Source organism: Pan paniscus, chromosome 19 (genome assembly GCF_029289425.2).
Source record: "Pan paniscus chromosome 19, NHGRI_mPanPan1-v2.0_pri, whole genome shotgun sequence".
In the NCBI taxonomy this organism is placed as follows: domain Eukaryota; kingdom Metazoa; phylum Chordata; class Mammalia; order Primates; family Hominidae; genus Pan; species Pan paniscus.
Window position 1 is genome coordinate 54,845,584 of NC_073268.2, and position 16,080 is coordinate 54,861,663.

General features: G+C 45.5%; 1 protein-coding gene and 1 non-coding gene across 5 annotated transcripts in view; one reads left to right on the top strand and one right to left on the bottom strand.

The window, feature by feature from the left end:
* ULK2 (unc-51 like autophagy activating kinase 2) overlaps positions 1-15,129 on the bottom strand; it is a 99,367-nt gene extending 84,238 nt beyond the window's left edge. For 2 of the 4 annotated variants that reach the window (XM_055101213.2, XM_034942254.3), the window contains exons 1-3: positions 14,530-15,129; positions 12,930-13,022; positions 11,998-12,039 (exon numbers count right to left, since the gene is read on the bottom strand). In XM_055101213.2, coding sequence (XP_054957188.1) covers positions 11,998-12,039; positions 12,930-13,022; positions 14,530-14,619 — 225 coding nt within the window. In that variant the 5' untranslated portion in view covers positions 14,620-15,129. The remainder of the gene's footprint in view (positions 1-11,997; positions 12,040-12,929; positions 13,023-14,529) is intronic. The other 2 variants (XM_034942253.3, XM_034942252.3) reach the window with 1 other exon arrangement.
* TRNAG-CCC (transfer RNA glycine (anticodon CCC)) lies at positions 8,066-8,136 on the top strand. The gene has a single exon. It is a non-coding gene; the product is annotated as a tRNA-Gly (tRNA).
* Positions 15,130-16,080: the final 951 nt, after the last annotated feature.

Genomic DNA, 16,080 nt, shown 5'->3' on the forward strand with positions numbered 1-16,080 from the left:
TTGTTGTTGTTGTTGTTGTTTTGTATTTTTAGTAGAGACAGGGTTTCACTGTGTTAGCCAGGATGGTCTCGATCTCCTGACCTCGTGATCCGCCCACCTCGGCCTCCCAAAGTGCTGGGATTACAGGCGTGAGCCACCGTGCACGGCCAATTTTTAGAAGTCAAAATAACATGAGTAGGTGGTTCTCTCCAGTAAATTCAGATGCCTAGAAGCAGAAGTAGAGAAAACGGCAGCATGATACAAAGCAATAGAAAAGTAAATGACAAGCCAGACAATTCAAAGAAAACTTCCTGGTTTCTTTTTTATTTTAAAGTGACATTTTTTTAAATTTTTTTAATTTTTTTTTTTTTTTGAGACAAGGCCCCGCTCTATTACCCAGGCTGAAATTCAGTGGTGTGATGTTGGCTCACTGTAACCTCCACCTCCAGGGTTCAAGCGAGTCTCCTGCCTCAGCACCCCCGAGTAGCTAGGACCACAGGTGTGCACCACCACGCCCAGCTAATTTTTATGTATTTTTTCTAGAGACGGGGTTTTGCCACGTTGCCCAGGCTGGTCCCAAACTCTTGGACTCAAGCGATCTGCCCAGCTTGCCCTTCCAAAGTGCTGGGATTACAAGCATGAGCCACCGCACCTGGCCTAATTCCTGGTTTCTAAACCCAAATCCTCACATCTCTCTGCTATATTCTTAATTCATTCTCCACCCCTCAGGCAATTTCTATGGTTTATCTCACAGGAAAAGAGAAAAGAAACATTCCTACAATTCGGCTCCACCTTCTTTTTTTTTTTTGAGACAAGAGTCTCACTCTATTGCCCAGGCGGGAGTGCAGTGGCACAATCTCAGCTCACTGCAACCTCCACCTCCCGGGTTCACGCCATTCTCCTGCCTCAGCCTCCCGAGTAGCTGGGACTACAGGCGCCTGCCACCACGCCCGGCTAATTTTTGTATTTTTAGTAGAGATGGGGTTTCACCTTGTTAGCCAGGATGGTCTTGATCTCCTGACCTCGTGATCTGCCCGCCTCGGCCTCCCAAAGTGCTGGGATTACAGGCGGGAGCCACCACGCCCGGCCAAGGCCCCACCTTCTAATACCATCACCATGAATGATAGGATTTCAACATATGAATTTTGGAGGGACATGAACATTGATTGACACCATAGCAAATCAAGTTCTACAAAACTTAGAGATGCAAAATACAACATATGAAAGCCAATTCTGGCCGGGCACAGTGGCTCACACCTGCAATCCCTGGGCCAATCACCTGAGGTCAGGAGTTTGAGACCAGCCCGGCCAAGACGGTGAAACCCATCTCTACTAAAAACACAAAAATTAGCTGGGTGTGGTGGTGCATGCCTGTAACCCCAGCTACTCGGAAGGCTGAAGGAGGAGAACTGCTTGAACCCAGAAGACGAAGGTTGCAGAGAGCCAAGATCGCGCCACTGCACTCCAGCCTGGGCAACAGAGTGAGATTCCATCTCAAAAAAAAAAAAAGCACACACAAAAAAAGGCATTTCTAGCTTCCTGATCTAACACAAACCCAACATAGGTTTGTGGAAAAACTCTCCTTCAATGTGTATCTCATTAATACTAATTATACCAAAGGCTGCAAAAATATTCAGAATATATAATACTAATTAATAAATTTATAAATTGATTCTCACCTAATCTGACCCTGATTTGCTGTAATTCTTCAAATTCCCTAAGTCCTAACTCTTTTTAACAGTCTTACAGAAGACTTCTTCTGTAGATATCCTCAAAAACAGGTAAGAGTCTGGGATAGCTGGTTGGGCTTTCTGGAAAATAAGTTGAGTCCCTACATTATCCCTTTGTACATAACTAAGTTCCAGAGATCAAAAATATAAATATGAAAAAATGAAACCCTAAGTACTAGATGAAAACATGGGGAATCATTTTCATAAGCTCAGGGTAAAGAAATCTTCTATAATATGAAACCTAGAGGTCATTAAATAACAGGTTGGATAAATTCTACCATGTAGGAACTTTCATATATTAAAGACACAGGTGGGGGCATGGTGGCTTAAGACTAATCCCAGCACTTTGGGAGGCAGAGGCGAGTGGATCACGAGGTCAGGAGTTCAAGACCAGCCTGGCCAAGATGGTGAAACCCCTTCTCTACTAAAAATACAAAAAATTAGCTGGGCTTGGTGGCAGGTGCCTATAACCCCAGCTACTCAGGAGGCTGAGGCAGTAGAATTGCTTGAACCCAGGAAGCAGAGGTTGCAGTGAGCTGAGAGCGTGCCACAGTACTCCAGACTTGGCAAAAGAACAAGATTCCATCTCAAAAAAAAAAAAAAGAGGCTAGGCCAGGCGTGGTGGCTCACGCCTGTAATCCCAGCACTTTGGGAGGCCGAGGCAGGTGGATCACGAGGTCAGGAGATCGAGACCATCCTGGCTAACACTGTGAAACCCCGTCTCTACTAAAAATACAAAAAATTAGCCAGGCATGGTAGCAGGAGCCTGTAGTCCCAGCTACGCGGGAGGCTGAGGCAGGAGAATGGCATGAACCCGGGAGGCAGAGCTTGCAGTGAGCCGAGATCGTGCCACTGCACTCCAGCCTGGGCGACAGAGCGAAACTCCATCTCAAAAAAAAAAAAAGAAAAGAAACCCTATCTCTACCAAAAATACAATAATTAGCCGGGTGTGGTAGCAGGTGCCTGTAATCCCAGCTACCGGGTAAGCTAAGGCAGGAGAATCACTTGAATCCGAGAGGCGGAGGTTGTAGTGAGCCGAGACTGTGCCATTGCACTCCAGCCTGGGCAACAGAGCAAGACTCCATCTCAAAAAAAAAAAAAAAAAAAAGGAAAAAAAGTCTAAAGTAAGACCCCCCACAAAAATACCAAACAAAATGGGAAAAATATCTCAAAACATGACAAAGAGCTATCAACTCTGATTCCTTCTTGTTTACCTCCTACAGTCCAAGTGCCCAAGTCCTACCAATTCTATCTCCTAAACATCTCACTAATCTGTCCAGGCCTCTGTCTCCATTGATACCAACATTCTTTCTTACCCAGATATAAATAGCTCTTTCTTTTTAATAACGGTATACACTGAGCATGGTGGCACAGGCCTGTAATCACAGCTACTCAGGAGGCAAAGGCAGGAAGATCGCTTGAGCCCAGGAGTTAGAGGCTGCAGTGAGATATGATGGCACCACAGAAGAAATGCACTCCAGCCTGAGTAACAGAGTAAGACCTCATTTCTAAATAAGTATTTAAAAATAAAAATAAATGTACAGTTCAATGTGTTGTGACAAATGTTTACACCTATGTATCTACCCTGCCAATCAAAATACATAACAATTCCATCACCCCAAGAAGTTCTCTCATGCCCCTTTCCCATCACTCCCTGGGACCAAGAGGCAACCTCTGTTCTGATTTCTATCACCCTAGCTTACTTCTGACTCTTCCCAAAATTCACAAAAACAGAATTATACTGTAGCAGTATATGGCATGCTTATTTTTCTCAAAATAATGTTTGAGGCCAGGCGCGGTGGCTCACGCCTGCAATCCCAGCACTTTGGGAGGCCGAGGCGGGCGGATCACGAGGTCAGGAGATCAAGACCATCCTGGCTAACACGGTGAAACCCCGTCTCTACTAAAAATACAAAAAATTAGCCGGGCATGGTGGCAGGTGCCTGTAGTCCCAGCTACTCGGGAGGCTAAGGCAGGAGAATGGGGGGAACCCGGGAGGCAGAGCTTGCAGTGAGCCGAGATCGCGCCACTGCACTCTAGCCTGGGCGACAGAGCGAGACTCTGTCACAAAAAAAAAAAAAAAAAGTTTGAAATTCACGTTATGACATGTATCGTTTGTTCCTTTTTATATATGTCAATTTGTTCATTGTATTATTTGCTATAAAACAAGTTTTACGGCCGGGTGCAGTGGCTCACGCCTGTAATCCCAGCACTTTGGGTGGCCGAGGCGGGCAGATCACAAGGTCAGGAGATCGAGACCATCCTGGCTAACACGGTGAAACCCCGTCTCTACTAAAAAATACAAAAACAAAATTAGCCGGGCATGGTGGTAGGCGCCTGTAGTCCCAGCTACTCGGGAGGCTGAGGTGGGAGAATAGTGTCAACCCAGGAGGTGGAGCTTGCAGTGAGCCGAGATTGCACCACGGCACTCCAGCCTTGGTGACAAAGCGAGACTCCATCTCAAAAAAAAAAAAAAAAGAGTTTTAAAATTTTTTATAGCCGGGCACAGTGGCTCACACCTGTAATCCCGACACTTTGGGAGGCCAAGACAGGCAGATCACCTGAGGTCGGGAGTTCGAGACCAGGCTGGCCAATACGGCAAAACCTCGTCTCTACCAAAAATACAGACATTAGCCAGGTGTGGTGGCGGGGCGCCTGTAATCCCAGCTACTCAGGAGGCTAAGGCAGGGAGAATCGCTTGAACCTGGGAGGTGGAGGTTGCAGTGGGCCAAGATCACGGCATTGCACTCCAGCCTGGGTGACAGAGTGAGACTCTGTCTCAAAAAAAAAAAAAAAAAATGTTTTACATGTCCCTACTAGAGCTTCTGATACTATAGCTTCTGAGTTTCTTATCTTGATTTAAAATGTCTTTCCATCCCTTGGATTGTACAGTCATTTAAATATTATTCTGAGACTGTTATTGTTTACTTTATATATTTAAGCTTTTAATTCATTTGGAAATGATTTTGGAAAATGATGAGAATGGTGTTCCAATTCTATTTTTTGTCAGATGTCTCAGTTTTATGAGCACCACCTATTAAATTAATCATCTTTTTCTTGCGATACTAAAAATTACCAAGAGGTAGATATTTAACCAGGCCACTGACAATCACACAGTTATGTATTCCTAAGTGAAAGTACTTATCTCATGCTCAGAGTGCTCTAGGAGATTTATCTTTTGAAAAACAAAAACGGTATCACTCTCCTGCTTTTAAAACTCTTCAATAGCTTTGTACTGTCCTTAAGATAAAGATCAGATCTGGCTCCTGCTAACCTCTCCAGCATCATCTAACACTATGCTCTCGCTCTCATTACTGTACTCCAGACACACTAGCCTTCTTCCAGTTCCTCAAACTCAGTGATCTCTCCTGTCAGTGGTCTTTACAGAAGGCTTCATCTCCTTGGGAAACTTACTTTATTTTCTCCCATTAACCCCCACCTAGCCTTCTCCCACCCATCCCTCAGTCTCTACAGATATCATTTCCCCAGGAAGCCTTCCCTTGTCCCATTTTCCTAGGCCCCATATTGTTCAAACCTCGCCAACAGCTCTCCCTTACAGCACTTGGCACACTTGGAAATAGTAACTATTGGCCCGGGTGTGGTGGCTCACATCTGTAATCCCAGCACTTTGGAAAGCCAAGCTGGGCAGGTCGCTTAAGCTCAGAAGTTTGAGACCAGGCTGAGCAACATGGTGAAACTCCATCTCTACAAAAAATAGAAAAATTAGCCAGGCATGGTGGTGCCTGCCTGTAGTCCCAGATACTTCGAAGGCTGAGGTGGGAGGATGGCTTAAGCCCAGAGGGTGGAGGCTGCAGTGAGGTGTGGTCATGCCACCACACTCCAGCCTGGGCAAGAGAGCCAGACCCTGTCTCAAAAAAGAAAAAAAAAAGAAATAGTAACTATTTGCTTAATGTCATCTTCCCTAATATCCTGTAAGAGTTCCACAATGACAAGGACCATTTCTACTTTGTTCACCACTATACGCCTGTACATCTCATTAACCAGCTCAAGAAATACTAGTCACAAATAAACCAGTAAGAAAAATGAACACAACCTATGCATCATAGGACAGCAATGGGAACGTCACAGAAGAAATGTAAAAAGACAAATACAGCAAAAAGATGACTGATACCCTAATGGTTTAAGAAAAAAAAAATACCAGCTGGGCACAGTGGCTCACATCTGTAATCCCAGAACTTTGGGAGGCCGAAGCAGGTGGACCACTTGAAGTCAGGAGTTCGAGGCCAGCCTAGCCAACATGGTGAAACCCCATTTCTACTAAAAATACAAAAATTAGCCAGTTGTGGTGGTGGGCGCCTGTAATCCCAGCCACTTGGGAGGCTGAGGCAGGAGAACTGCTTGAGCCCAGAAGGCAGAGGTTGCAGTGAGCCAGGATCGTGCCACTGCACTCCAACCTGGGCAACAGGGTGAAACTCCGTCTCAAAAAAAAAAAAAGAAAGAAAGAAAGAAAAGTAATAAAATTAGGCTGGGCATGGTGGCTCACGCCTATAATCCCAGCACTTTAGGAAGCCAAGGCAGGAGGATCACTTTAGTCCAGCAGTTCGAGACCAGCCTGGGCAACATAGTGACCTCATCTCTATTAATTAAGTAAATATAATTTAAAAATTTTTTTAAAGATATTTTCCTAGTGTGAGATTATAAAAATTTTTTTTAAAAAGGTCACTACTGGTTAAAAAGAACTAGTATAGGCTGAGTGCGGTGGCTCAGGCCTGTAATCCCAGCACTTTGGGAGGCTGAGGCAGGCGGGTCACCTGAGGTCAGAAGTTCAAGACCAGCCTGGGCAACAAGGTGAAGCTCCATCTCTACTAAAAATACAAAAACAAAATTATCCAGGCGTGGTGGCAGGCACCTGTAATCCCAGCTACTTGGGAGGCTGAGGCAAGAGAATCACTTGAACTCAGGAGGCAGAGGTTGCAGTGAGCTGAGACTGTCACTGCACCCCAGCCTGGGTAACAGAAAGAATTGGTATAATCTTTTAAAAGATAGCTAATATCTTTGACCAAGCAATTCCCCTTCAAGGAATTTATTCTACAGGAACACTATAAAAACACACAAAGATATATGCACACATCTTTCTCTGCAATACTGTTTCCAATAGGGAAAAAATAGGAAACACTCCAAATAGCCATAATTCGGTGGTTTCTTAAGCTACAGGACTCACTCTGTCACCCAAGCTGGAGTACAGTGGCCAGTGGTGCAATCACAGCTCACTGTAACTTCAAGTTCCTGGGCTCAAGCCTTCCTTCCATTTTAGCCTCCCAAGTAGCTGGGATCACAGGTATGCGCCACCACATCTGGCTAACTTTATTTTTTGTAGAAACAGGGTCTCACTATGTTGCACAGGCTGGTCTTGAACTTCTGGCCTCAAGCAATCCTCCAGCTTCAGCTTCCCAAAGCACTGAGTTTATGGTGTGAGCCACCATGCCTGGCTCATAATTGGGTTTTAAGTAAATTATCATTTAGCCCTACAATACTATACTGATTATGAAAAGGTATCTAAGATACATTAAGCTTAATAAAACAAGTTGCATTTCTGTACAAACACTACTAATTCTCTCAAAATGAAAAGCTTTAAAAACTAAGTATAAATGGTTATAGATTGATGTATGTATTTAGAAAATTCTAAAACATACCAAAGAGTGGTTATCCCTGGGAATTGCCATCTCTTTTCTAATTTACCATTCACACAGTATTTGATTAACTGTGGGCATATATTATTTTTGGAATTAGTGGGAAAATGCATTTCTTTTTAAGTGTCATCTAAACTGAAAGCTGATTTTTACAATAGCAAAAGTTCCCAATTTATAAACTTCGGACAGATAACCAAAACTAATGGTCAGTAAAAATGACATTCACTTCAAGTTGATAGTTACCGTATTAATTCCTAAACATACTGTACCCCTTGATGAACAATTTCAATCAATAAAACAAACATAAAGTATTAGGTCAAAACTCTATTTAATAGCCAAATACTTAAGACATTTGATTAATACCTCCTTTTTTTTTTTTTTTTTGAGATGGAGTTTCCCTCTTGTTGCCCAGGCTGGAGTGCAATGGCGCGATCTCGGCTCACTGCAATCTCCGCCTCTTCAGTTCAAGAGATTCTCCTACCTCAGCCTCCCGAGTAGCTGGGATTACATGCATGTGCCACCATGCCCAGCTAATTTTGTATTTTTAGTGGAGACAGGGTTTCTCCATGTTGGTCACGCTGGTCTCAAACTCCTGACCTCAGGTGATCTGCCTGCCTCGGCCTCCCAAAGTGCTGGTATTACAGGCATGAGCCACCGCGCTTGGCCTGACACTTCTTAAATTTGTTTTTATAAATTAGTTACAAAGCATTGGTGGTTCAATGGTAGAATTCTCGCCTCCCACGCAGGAGACCCAGGTTCGATTCCTGGCCAATGCAGCTCCCACCTTAATCCCAGCTATTCAGGAGGCTGAGGCAGGAGAATCCCTTGAACTCAGGAGGCAGAGGTGCAATGAGCTGAGATTGTGCCATTGCACTCCACCCTGGGCGACAAAAGCAAGACTTCTTCTCAAAAAAAAAAAGAAAAATTAGTTCTAACAGTATACCATGTACAAAATACTATAACATTTGAATGCAGTCACCCTGAAATTCCTGATTAACAATTCACATTTTTTAGTATGTTCTCCCTAAGGATACCTCATTCTATAATCAAAGCTGGTACTAAAAAATACTTTTCATTCTGATAGAAAATAATCTAAGCAAGGCCGGGCGCGGTGGCTCATGCCTGTTATCCCAGCACTTTGGGAGGCCGAGGTGGGCGGATCACGAGGTCAGGAGATCGAGACCATCCTGGTTAACAAGGTGAAACCCCGTCTCTATTAAAAATACAAAAATTAGCCAGGTATGATGGCGGGCGCCTGTAGTCCCAGCTACTCTGGAGGCTGAGGCAGGAGAATGGCGTGAACCCAGGAGGCGAAGCTTGCAGTGAGCCAAGATCGCGCCACTGCGCTCCAGCCTGGCCAACAGAACAAGACTCCGTCTCAAAAAAAAAAAAGAAAATCATCTAAGTATACTTTCAAAACAAAACCTACTCTGCAATTGCCAGGGTTTTCTGTACCTCTCCAAGATTGGGAAACTAAAGAGTTAACATTATTTAACAGTTTTGGTACTAGGCACTGAGTTGTACCACTTGGTGCCCTCTATCTACAGAGACTAAGACAAACTACACAAACAGCAGTGAGGAGAACCAACATTTCAACTAGGGACTGAAAGATGAGTTTAGTTTTGACTTAAAAGGTTTCTCCCCTTTTCATGCTGCTTTGAATTTCTCAAATGAAGAAACGAATTAACAGCTATCTGAACAGGTAATAAAATATACCCACTGCATTCACATATTCCATGGATGGAAGTTTAAATTGTAAATTTTTTGGAAAGCAATCATTACTCTACAATCAAAAATTTTAACACTGTGCATGCTATTTGACTTGGTCTTTCCAATTCTAGAAATTGAAGTTAAATAATCAAAAATATGTTCAGAAGATATACATAATTCTTACAGCATTTTTCTATTAGGAAAAACTTAAACATCCTTTTTCTTTTTTTTTTTCCCCCCGAGATGGAGTCTGGCTCTGTCACCTAGGCTGGAGTGCAGTGGCACGATCTCAGCTCACTGCAACCTCCGCCTCCCGGGTTCAAGTGATTCTCCTGCCTCAGCCTCCTGAGTAACTGGGATTACAGGCACCTGCCACCACACCCAGCTGATTTTTGTATTTTTAGCAGAGACAGAGTTTCGCCATGTTGGCCAGGCTGGTCTTGAACTCCTGACCTCAGGTGATCCACTTGCCTCAGCCTCCCAAAGTGTGGATTACAGGCGTGAGCCATCGCAACCAGGCAAAAAAAGTTAAACATCTTATAACATGAGTTTAGTTACTTTGTGTTATGATATGACCACATGAAAAATGACAACTTTTTTTTTTTTTTTGAGACGGAGTTTCGCTCTTGTTACCCAGGCTGGAGTGCAATGGCGCAATCTCAGCTCAATGTAACCTCTGCCTCCTGGGCTCAAGCAATTCTCCTGCCTCAGGCTCCTGAGTAGCTGGGATTACAGGCACCCACCACCATGCCTGGCTAATTTTTGTATTTTTAGTAGAAATGGGGTTTCTCCATGTTGGTTAGGCTGGTCTCGAACTCCCAACCTCAGGTGACCCGCCTACCTCAGCCTTCCAAAGTCCTGGGATTACAGGTATAAGCCACCGTGCCCAGCTGAAAAATGACAGTATTTTTTAAAAAGTAAATATACAACAGCCCATTTGTCTCACCCCACTAAAACTAAACATATTGAAAGCAAAGACTTTGTTTTATTCACTGCCTCATTCCTAGCACTCAGAACAATGCCTGGCACATAATAGTCACTCAAAAACTTGCAAAGCAGGCCGGGAGTGGTGGCTTACATCTGTAATCCCAGCATTTTGGGAGGCAGAGGCAGGAGGATCACCTGAGGTCAGGAGTTCGAGACCAGCATGGCTAACATGGTGAAACTCTGTCTCTACTAAAAATACAAAAATTAGCTGGACTTGGTGGCAGGCGCCTATAATCCCAGCTACTTGGGAGACTGAGGCACAAGAATCGCTTTAACCCGGGGGGGCAGAGGTTGCAGTGAGCCAAGCTCACACCACTTCACTCCAGCCTGGGCGACAAGAGTGAGACTGTCTCCAAAAAAAAAAAGGTTGTCAAATGAATGAATTTGAGTAATGCAAGTGAATACAAAAGAGGTTTTAGCTAGAAATATATATGTAATAGGATCACATAACATATACATTTACCTTACCCGAATTCAACTGTCCAGACTAAGCAAAAGAAAGAAATTATGTAAATCATCATGCTGACCTGCCCTGCAGTGACAATGGAGAAAAAACCAGAATCTGCTGTTCCCTCTGGGAGTCTCAGGTCCCCACAGCTCTCACATGGTATCACACTAGCTACATGTGATTCTAGTTTTTGTTTTGTTTTTTTTTAAGAGACGATCTTGCTCTGTTGTCCAGGCAGGACTTCAGTGGCAGGATCACAGCTCACTGCAGCCTTGAACTCCTGTGCTCAAGTGATCTTCCTGCCTCAGCCTCCTGAGTAGCAAGAATTACAGGCTCAAGCCACCACACCCAGCCTGATTCTTGCATTTAAAGGATTTTTTAACATAATATGGCCCTAAATATAAGCCAGCTACTTCATCTGGTGCTACACCCAGAAAACAGCAATTTTCTCCAATGCTGAGATCTGAAAAGGATTTCCAAGAGTAATTTTGACTATACAGAAATTTTGCCTTAGTGATTGACTTTAGAACCTACTTCCCATTCCAAATAAAATGCAACTCTACTGCATGCCATAGCATACACAAATATATCTATAACCTATAATCATAGATATAACTGGTTGATGAACATGCATAGTGTCCTTGTTTTTAATTTATTTTCTAATATTTTTTCAATTTACAAATATTGCTTTCATAAGAAGAAAAAGCTCTATGTAGGCCATGTGTGGTGGCTCACATCTGTAATCCCAGCACTTTGAGAGGCTGAGGCAGAAGGATCCCTTGAGCCCAGGAGTTCAAGACTAGCCTGAGCAACACAGAGAGACCCTATCTCTACAAAATAAAAAAAAATGTTTTTTTAAAAAAAGAACTTCTACTTAGGCGGGGCGCAGTGGCTCACGCCTGTAATCCCAGCACTTTGGGAGGCCAAGGTGGGAGGATGACTTGAGGTCAGGAGTTCGAGACAAGCCTGGCCAACATGGTGAAACTCCATCTCTATGAAAAACACACACACACAAAATTAGCCGGGCATGGTGGTGCACACCTATAGTCCTAGCTACTCGGGAGGCTGAGGCAGGAGAATCGCTTAAACCCGGGAGGTAGCGGTTGCAGTGAGCCGAGATCAAGCCACTGCACTGCAGCCCAAGAGACAGAGTGAGACTCCATCAAAAAAAAAAAGCTCTATTTTTAATTGTCCTTTCAACATTCATCAGAGAATGCTAGATCTGGTATCAATAGTCCTCTACTTCACCTAAAACAATGCTACACCTATAGTATATTATCAATTGTTAATAAACTTACTCATGCAGCAAATTCTTTCAGCCTATTACTCTGTTCTGTTTTAAACAATTTCTTAATTCAGAAACATGTAACTCAAGCTATGCATCTTTTCAACAAGAATTAAGGTCATTTTTATTTCTATTAAGAGTCACTTAAATCTGTATGAAATAAAAAAAAATTTATTTTAATTTTTAAAAATTTTCAAAATAAGGTACCTGAACATCATAGAGTGCTACAATATTTTCATGCTGAAGTTCCTATTAAGAAAATTGAGAATGAAAAATATGTAAGTATTCTAATGACTTTACTATATTTTAATATGTAAATAAACTTAAAGTATACACATACACTTCTAGTATTATACTTATATTGACTATAAAAATTCAATTAAAGAATAAGAAATGTGCCTGATCAAACAAAAAGCACATTATCTCACTGAAAGAAAATATGATTTTTAGCTCAAAGAGCTACAATTCTTAAAAAAGAGCTCTCCACAGGAAGCAGTTTTGAGGAAATCGGGTGTTAAATGAGGGTTCCACGCTTGTATTAGTTTGGAAAACACCAGGTTAAGTACTTTGAAACAAGTTTCTTCATTGTAGAATTTTTCAGACTTTCTTTAATGAGCCATAGGCTTTGTGACTCTCCAAGAAGTATTTAGTAAATGGGGTTTTCCAAACGTACTCAACCATCTTCTCAAACCATCCCACTTAGATAACACTGGTTGTGAGTGATCTAAAAAGGCCACCTCCAAGGAATATAACTTTCTTCAATTTAAAGAAAGACCCCAAGCACCCCTACTCCCCCCAAAAAACTTAGTAGTTAACATGAAAGGGGACAACAGGAGAGGTAAAAACAATGTACAAGATGGGTCTGCCTGGCCCTCTTCTCAAACAACAACACAGTCACTAGGAAAAAGAGAAATGATGAGAAGCTAAACTCAGTCTTCACAGAATCCCTCTGAGCTTTGGTTCTTAAAAATAGCTTCCGAGTACTCAATGTTTTAAAAAAGTGAGCATGCAAAAAGGAGAGCAACAGTTGAAAATTCTCAAACTTGGACCCAACTACCAAAATTGAAAAGGATGGCAGCATGTATTCATTTAAATTAAGTTTTAACCTTATATGAATACTACTACATAAAGTAACATACCTTTAAGATTTTAATTTCCTTTCCAAGCAGTATTTGTGATTTTGACAAGTTCTTTTTATTAATACTTTTAATAGCTACCTCCCAATCAGTTTTCTGAAAAGGAAAAACAGTGTTACTCCTAGATACCATTCCACATAAATAACAGAAAAAAATTTACAAGCGCGAAGGTGTTTTTGGCAAATAAATGTACGGCATTGGGGAAAAATGGAAAAGAACCTGTATTTTCAATAATTGGAAAGTGATTTCATAAATTATAGTGTAATATGCCAAGGTCCTACAACACAACTTCTAAAAATAACAAATATGAAGTCCACATAGTAACTAACATTAAATGAAAAAAGAACAGTTCACAACCACTTCAAAGTTATGGACAAATGTAGAAATAAACTTGGAAGGTGATACAGTTAATTGAAAAGTTATTTGTTAGCTTGGAAGGATTACACCGTGCTTGAGTTCTAAATTATTTTCCTAATAAATGAAAAGTAGGCCGGGAGCCGTGGCTCACACCTGTAATCCCAGCACTTTGGGAGGCTGAGGCGGGCGGATCGGATCACCTGAGGTCAGGAGTTCAAGACCACACTGGCCAACGTGGTGAAACCCCATCTCTACTAAAAATACAAAAAAATTAGGCGGGCGTGGTGGCGGGCACCTGTAATCCCAGCTACTCAGGAGGCTGAGGCAGGAGAATCGCTTGAGCCCGGGAGGCAGCGGTTGCAGTGAGCGGAGATCTCGCCACGGCACTCCAGCCTGGGCGACAAAGCGAGACTCTGTCTCAAAAATAAATAAATAAAAAAATAAGAAAAGTAGCATTACTTTATCCGATAAGCAACAAAGTCAGCCCACTTTTAACACGCCCCTTGGGCAACAATCAGAACTGCCACACCCTTTAAGATTATTTCCACTCCCGATATGCCTTTCCAAATTCTTTAGATTCTAAAACCTCGTGTAACTGTACTTGCGAAACAGCAGACTTAAAAAAAATTTTTTAAGGCTTAAACATGATTTCATGTTCAAGATGATTGAAAATGAATTGTCCAACCACCTTTCTCACCCGGAGCTCGTCTATCTGACTCCGGGGGGGGGGGGGGGAAACGGTACGGGGGCTCTTCGGGGTGCAGGGGACCAGTGCTGGGAAAGGTGATATCTCCCAGGCTGCGAAAGCCTGAGGCTAACGGGACATCCGCCCATTTTCCGCTGAGTCTGTAATTATCAACCTCAAAAGTGACCAGCCCTGGGCACGGGGAAAAAAACCAAAGGTCCATTCACGCCCAACCCTCGAGTCTGCACGGTGCAGTACCGTCTATTTTGGGTCCAGGGTAACCTGGGTGCAAAGGCTCCTGCGGGCGGACCGCGGGGTGGGTCCCGGGCACACAGGAGGATCAGCAGCAGCCGGTCGGTAGGCGGAGCGCTGCCAGAGGCTTGGGCCTCACAACAACCCTCACAGGACCAAAACAAACGGCGAGACGGGCTGCGCGCACAATAGCACACCAGGGCGGCTAGCCGAGTCGGGGGGTCTCGGCTCGCGGCTGCGCCAAGTTTCAGAACCACCTAGCCCCGTGCCTGCCGCCCGGGGCCCGGCCTCGCCCCGGCCGGCGCTCACCTGGCGGTGCCGCCCCCGGAAGACCACGGCGAAGGCCCCGTGTCCCACGAGATCCCTCTTGCTGTACTCGAAGTCGCCCACGACCTCCATGGCCGCGCCCCCGGGGCACACAGCGGACGGGCGGGCGGCGCAGGTATCAGCACCGCGGCTCCGCGGGCCCGGAGCGCGCCAGCGTGCGGCGGGTCTGGGGCAGCCGCAGCCCCGGGCCCGGGCAGACTCTCATGCCGAGAGACCGGAGCGGAAACTGGGGAAGCTGCCGCGCGGAGCCAGGGTCAGCGAGGCCCCGCCCGGCCCCTGCCGCTCATGGCCCGGCCTGCCGCCGGCCGCTGGCTGTCTGGCGAAGCGGCCTCGGCGCTGCCGGGCCAGGGGTGCCGTCACCGTCACTGTGCGCGCCCAGAGCCGCACACGCGCTCTGAGGCAGTGAGGGGCCCGGTACTCTCCATCCCCAGCTCGTCCGGTCTCCTCGGCCCTCCCCGCTCGGGGCGCTGCTGCGACGGCGACGGCCGCCGCCCTAAAACCCGCACCGCCGCGGCCCCGCGCTTCCCCGCCTCGCGGCGGCGCCCAACGCCCTCACGCGCGCTACCCACTCCCGCGCGACTGGCTGCCCTCCGCGACGTCCGCGCGCCTTGAAGGCCGCAGCGCCAGCCGGCTCCCTCCGCCGGGGAAAGGAGTGCGGCCAGGGCTTGGCGCCCGCAGCTGGGCAGATCCTCGGCCGCTCCTGAGGCGGGGACGAAGGGCGCGACCCGCTGCGGCCACAGCGGGTTACGGGCTGCGGGCTCCGTTCTGGGCCTGGGGAGCAGATTCGAGCCGACCACGCCCCGGGCTCCAGGCCGCTGGGAGGCGGACTTCAGAGAAGCGGGTCTTGAACCCCAGCTGCGGGCAGGACGGGATTATCTGTGCAGTGTAGACCCCCAGATTCCTGCCAGAGCAAAGGAGCAACTGCTACTCCAGGCTTTGCCCGCGCTCTGGAAAACCAGAGTTCACGCTGCCAAACTGCCAGCCTTCGGACGCCTCTCGGGGTTTACTCGCTTAGGATCCCTAGAGGGACGGTGACAGGCGGGATTCTGCACCTTTTGGGGGTCCCTTGACTGCGAGAAGCTGGTGACAGCTCAGGGCGCTCTTTGCAGAGAATCGTTTCTGCACACCGACTCAGGATCGCACACGTTTTCAAGGTTCTCCTGGGAGCTCCTAGTGTCAGGCTAGTTTGACCTCGGGCTTACTTCGCATGGGCGAAGGGAGCTTTCTTTTCTACCTGATTGTTAAAGCTGTCCAAGTGACAAGCAACAGATTGTCAGGTTTCCCGCAAAGAAGTGTCTTATGAAACCATTTAATAAACAATATGCTTGAAACTATTATGGAAAACGCAGGCTCCACACTTGAGTGTGTGTTCGGTTATATAGGGTATGTGCTTTTGGGGTCTGTCACCACCTCGACTGCCACTGCATGTCCCTGCAAGCTGATCTCTGAACCATGACAGAGTCAGCTCCAGGATTCTGAGAGAACGCTCCTTCCTCACACGCTCAAAACGTAGGGCCTTGAGTTTCTGCTTCT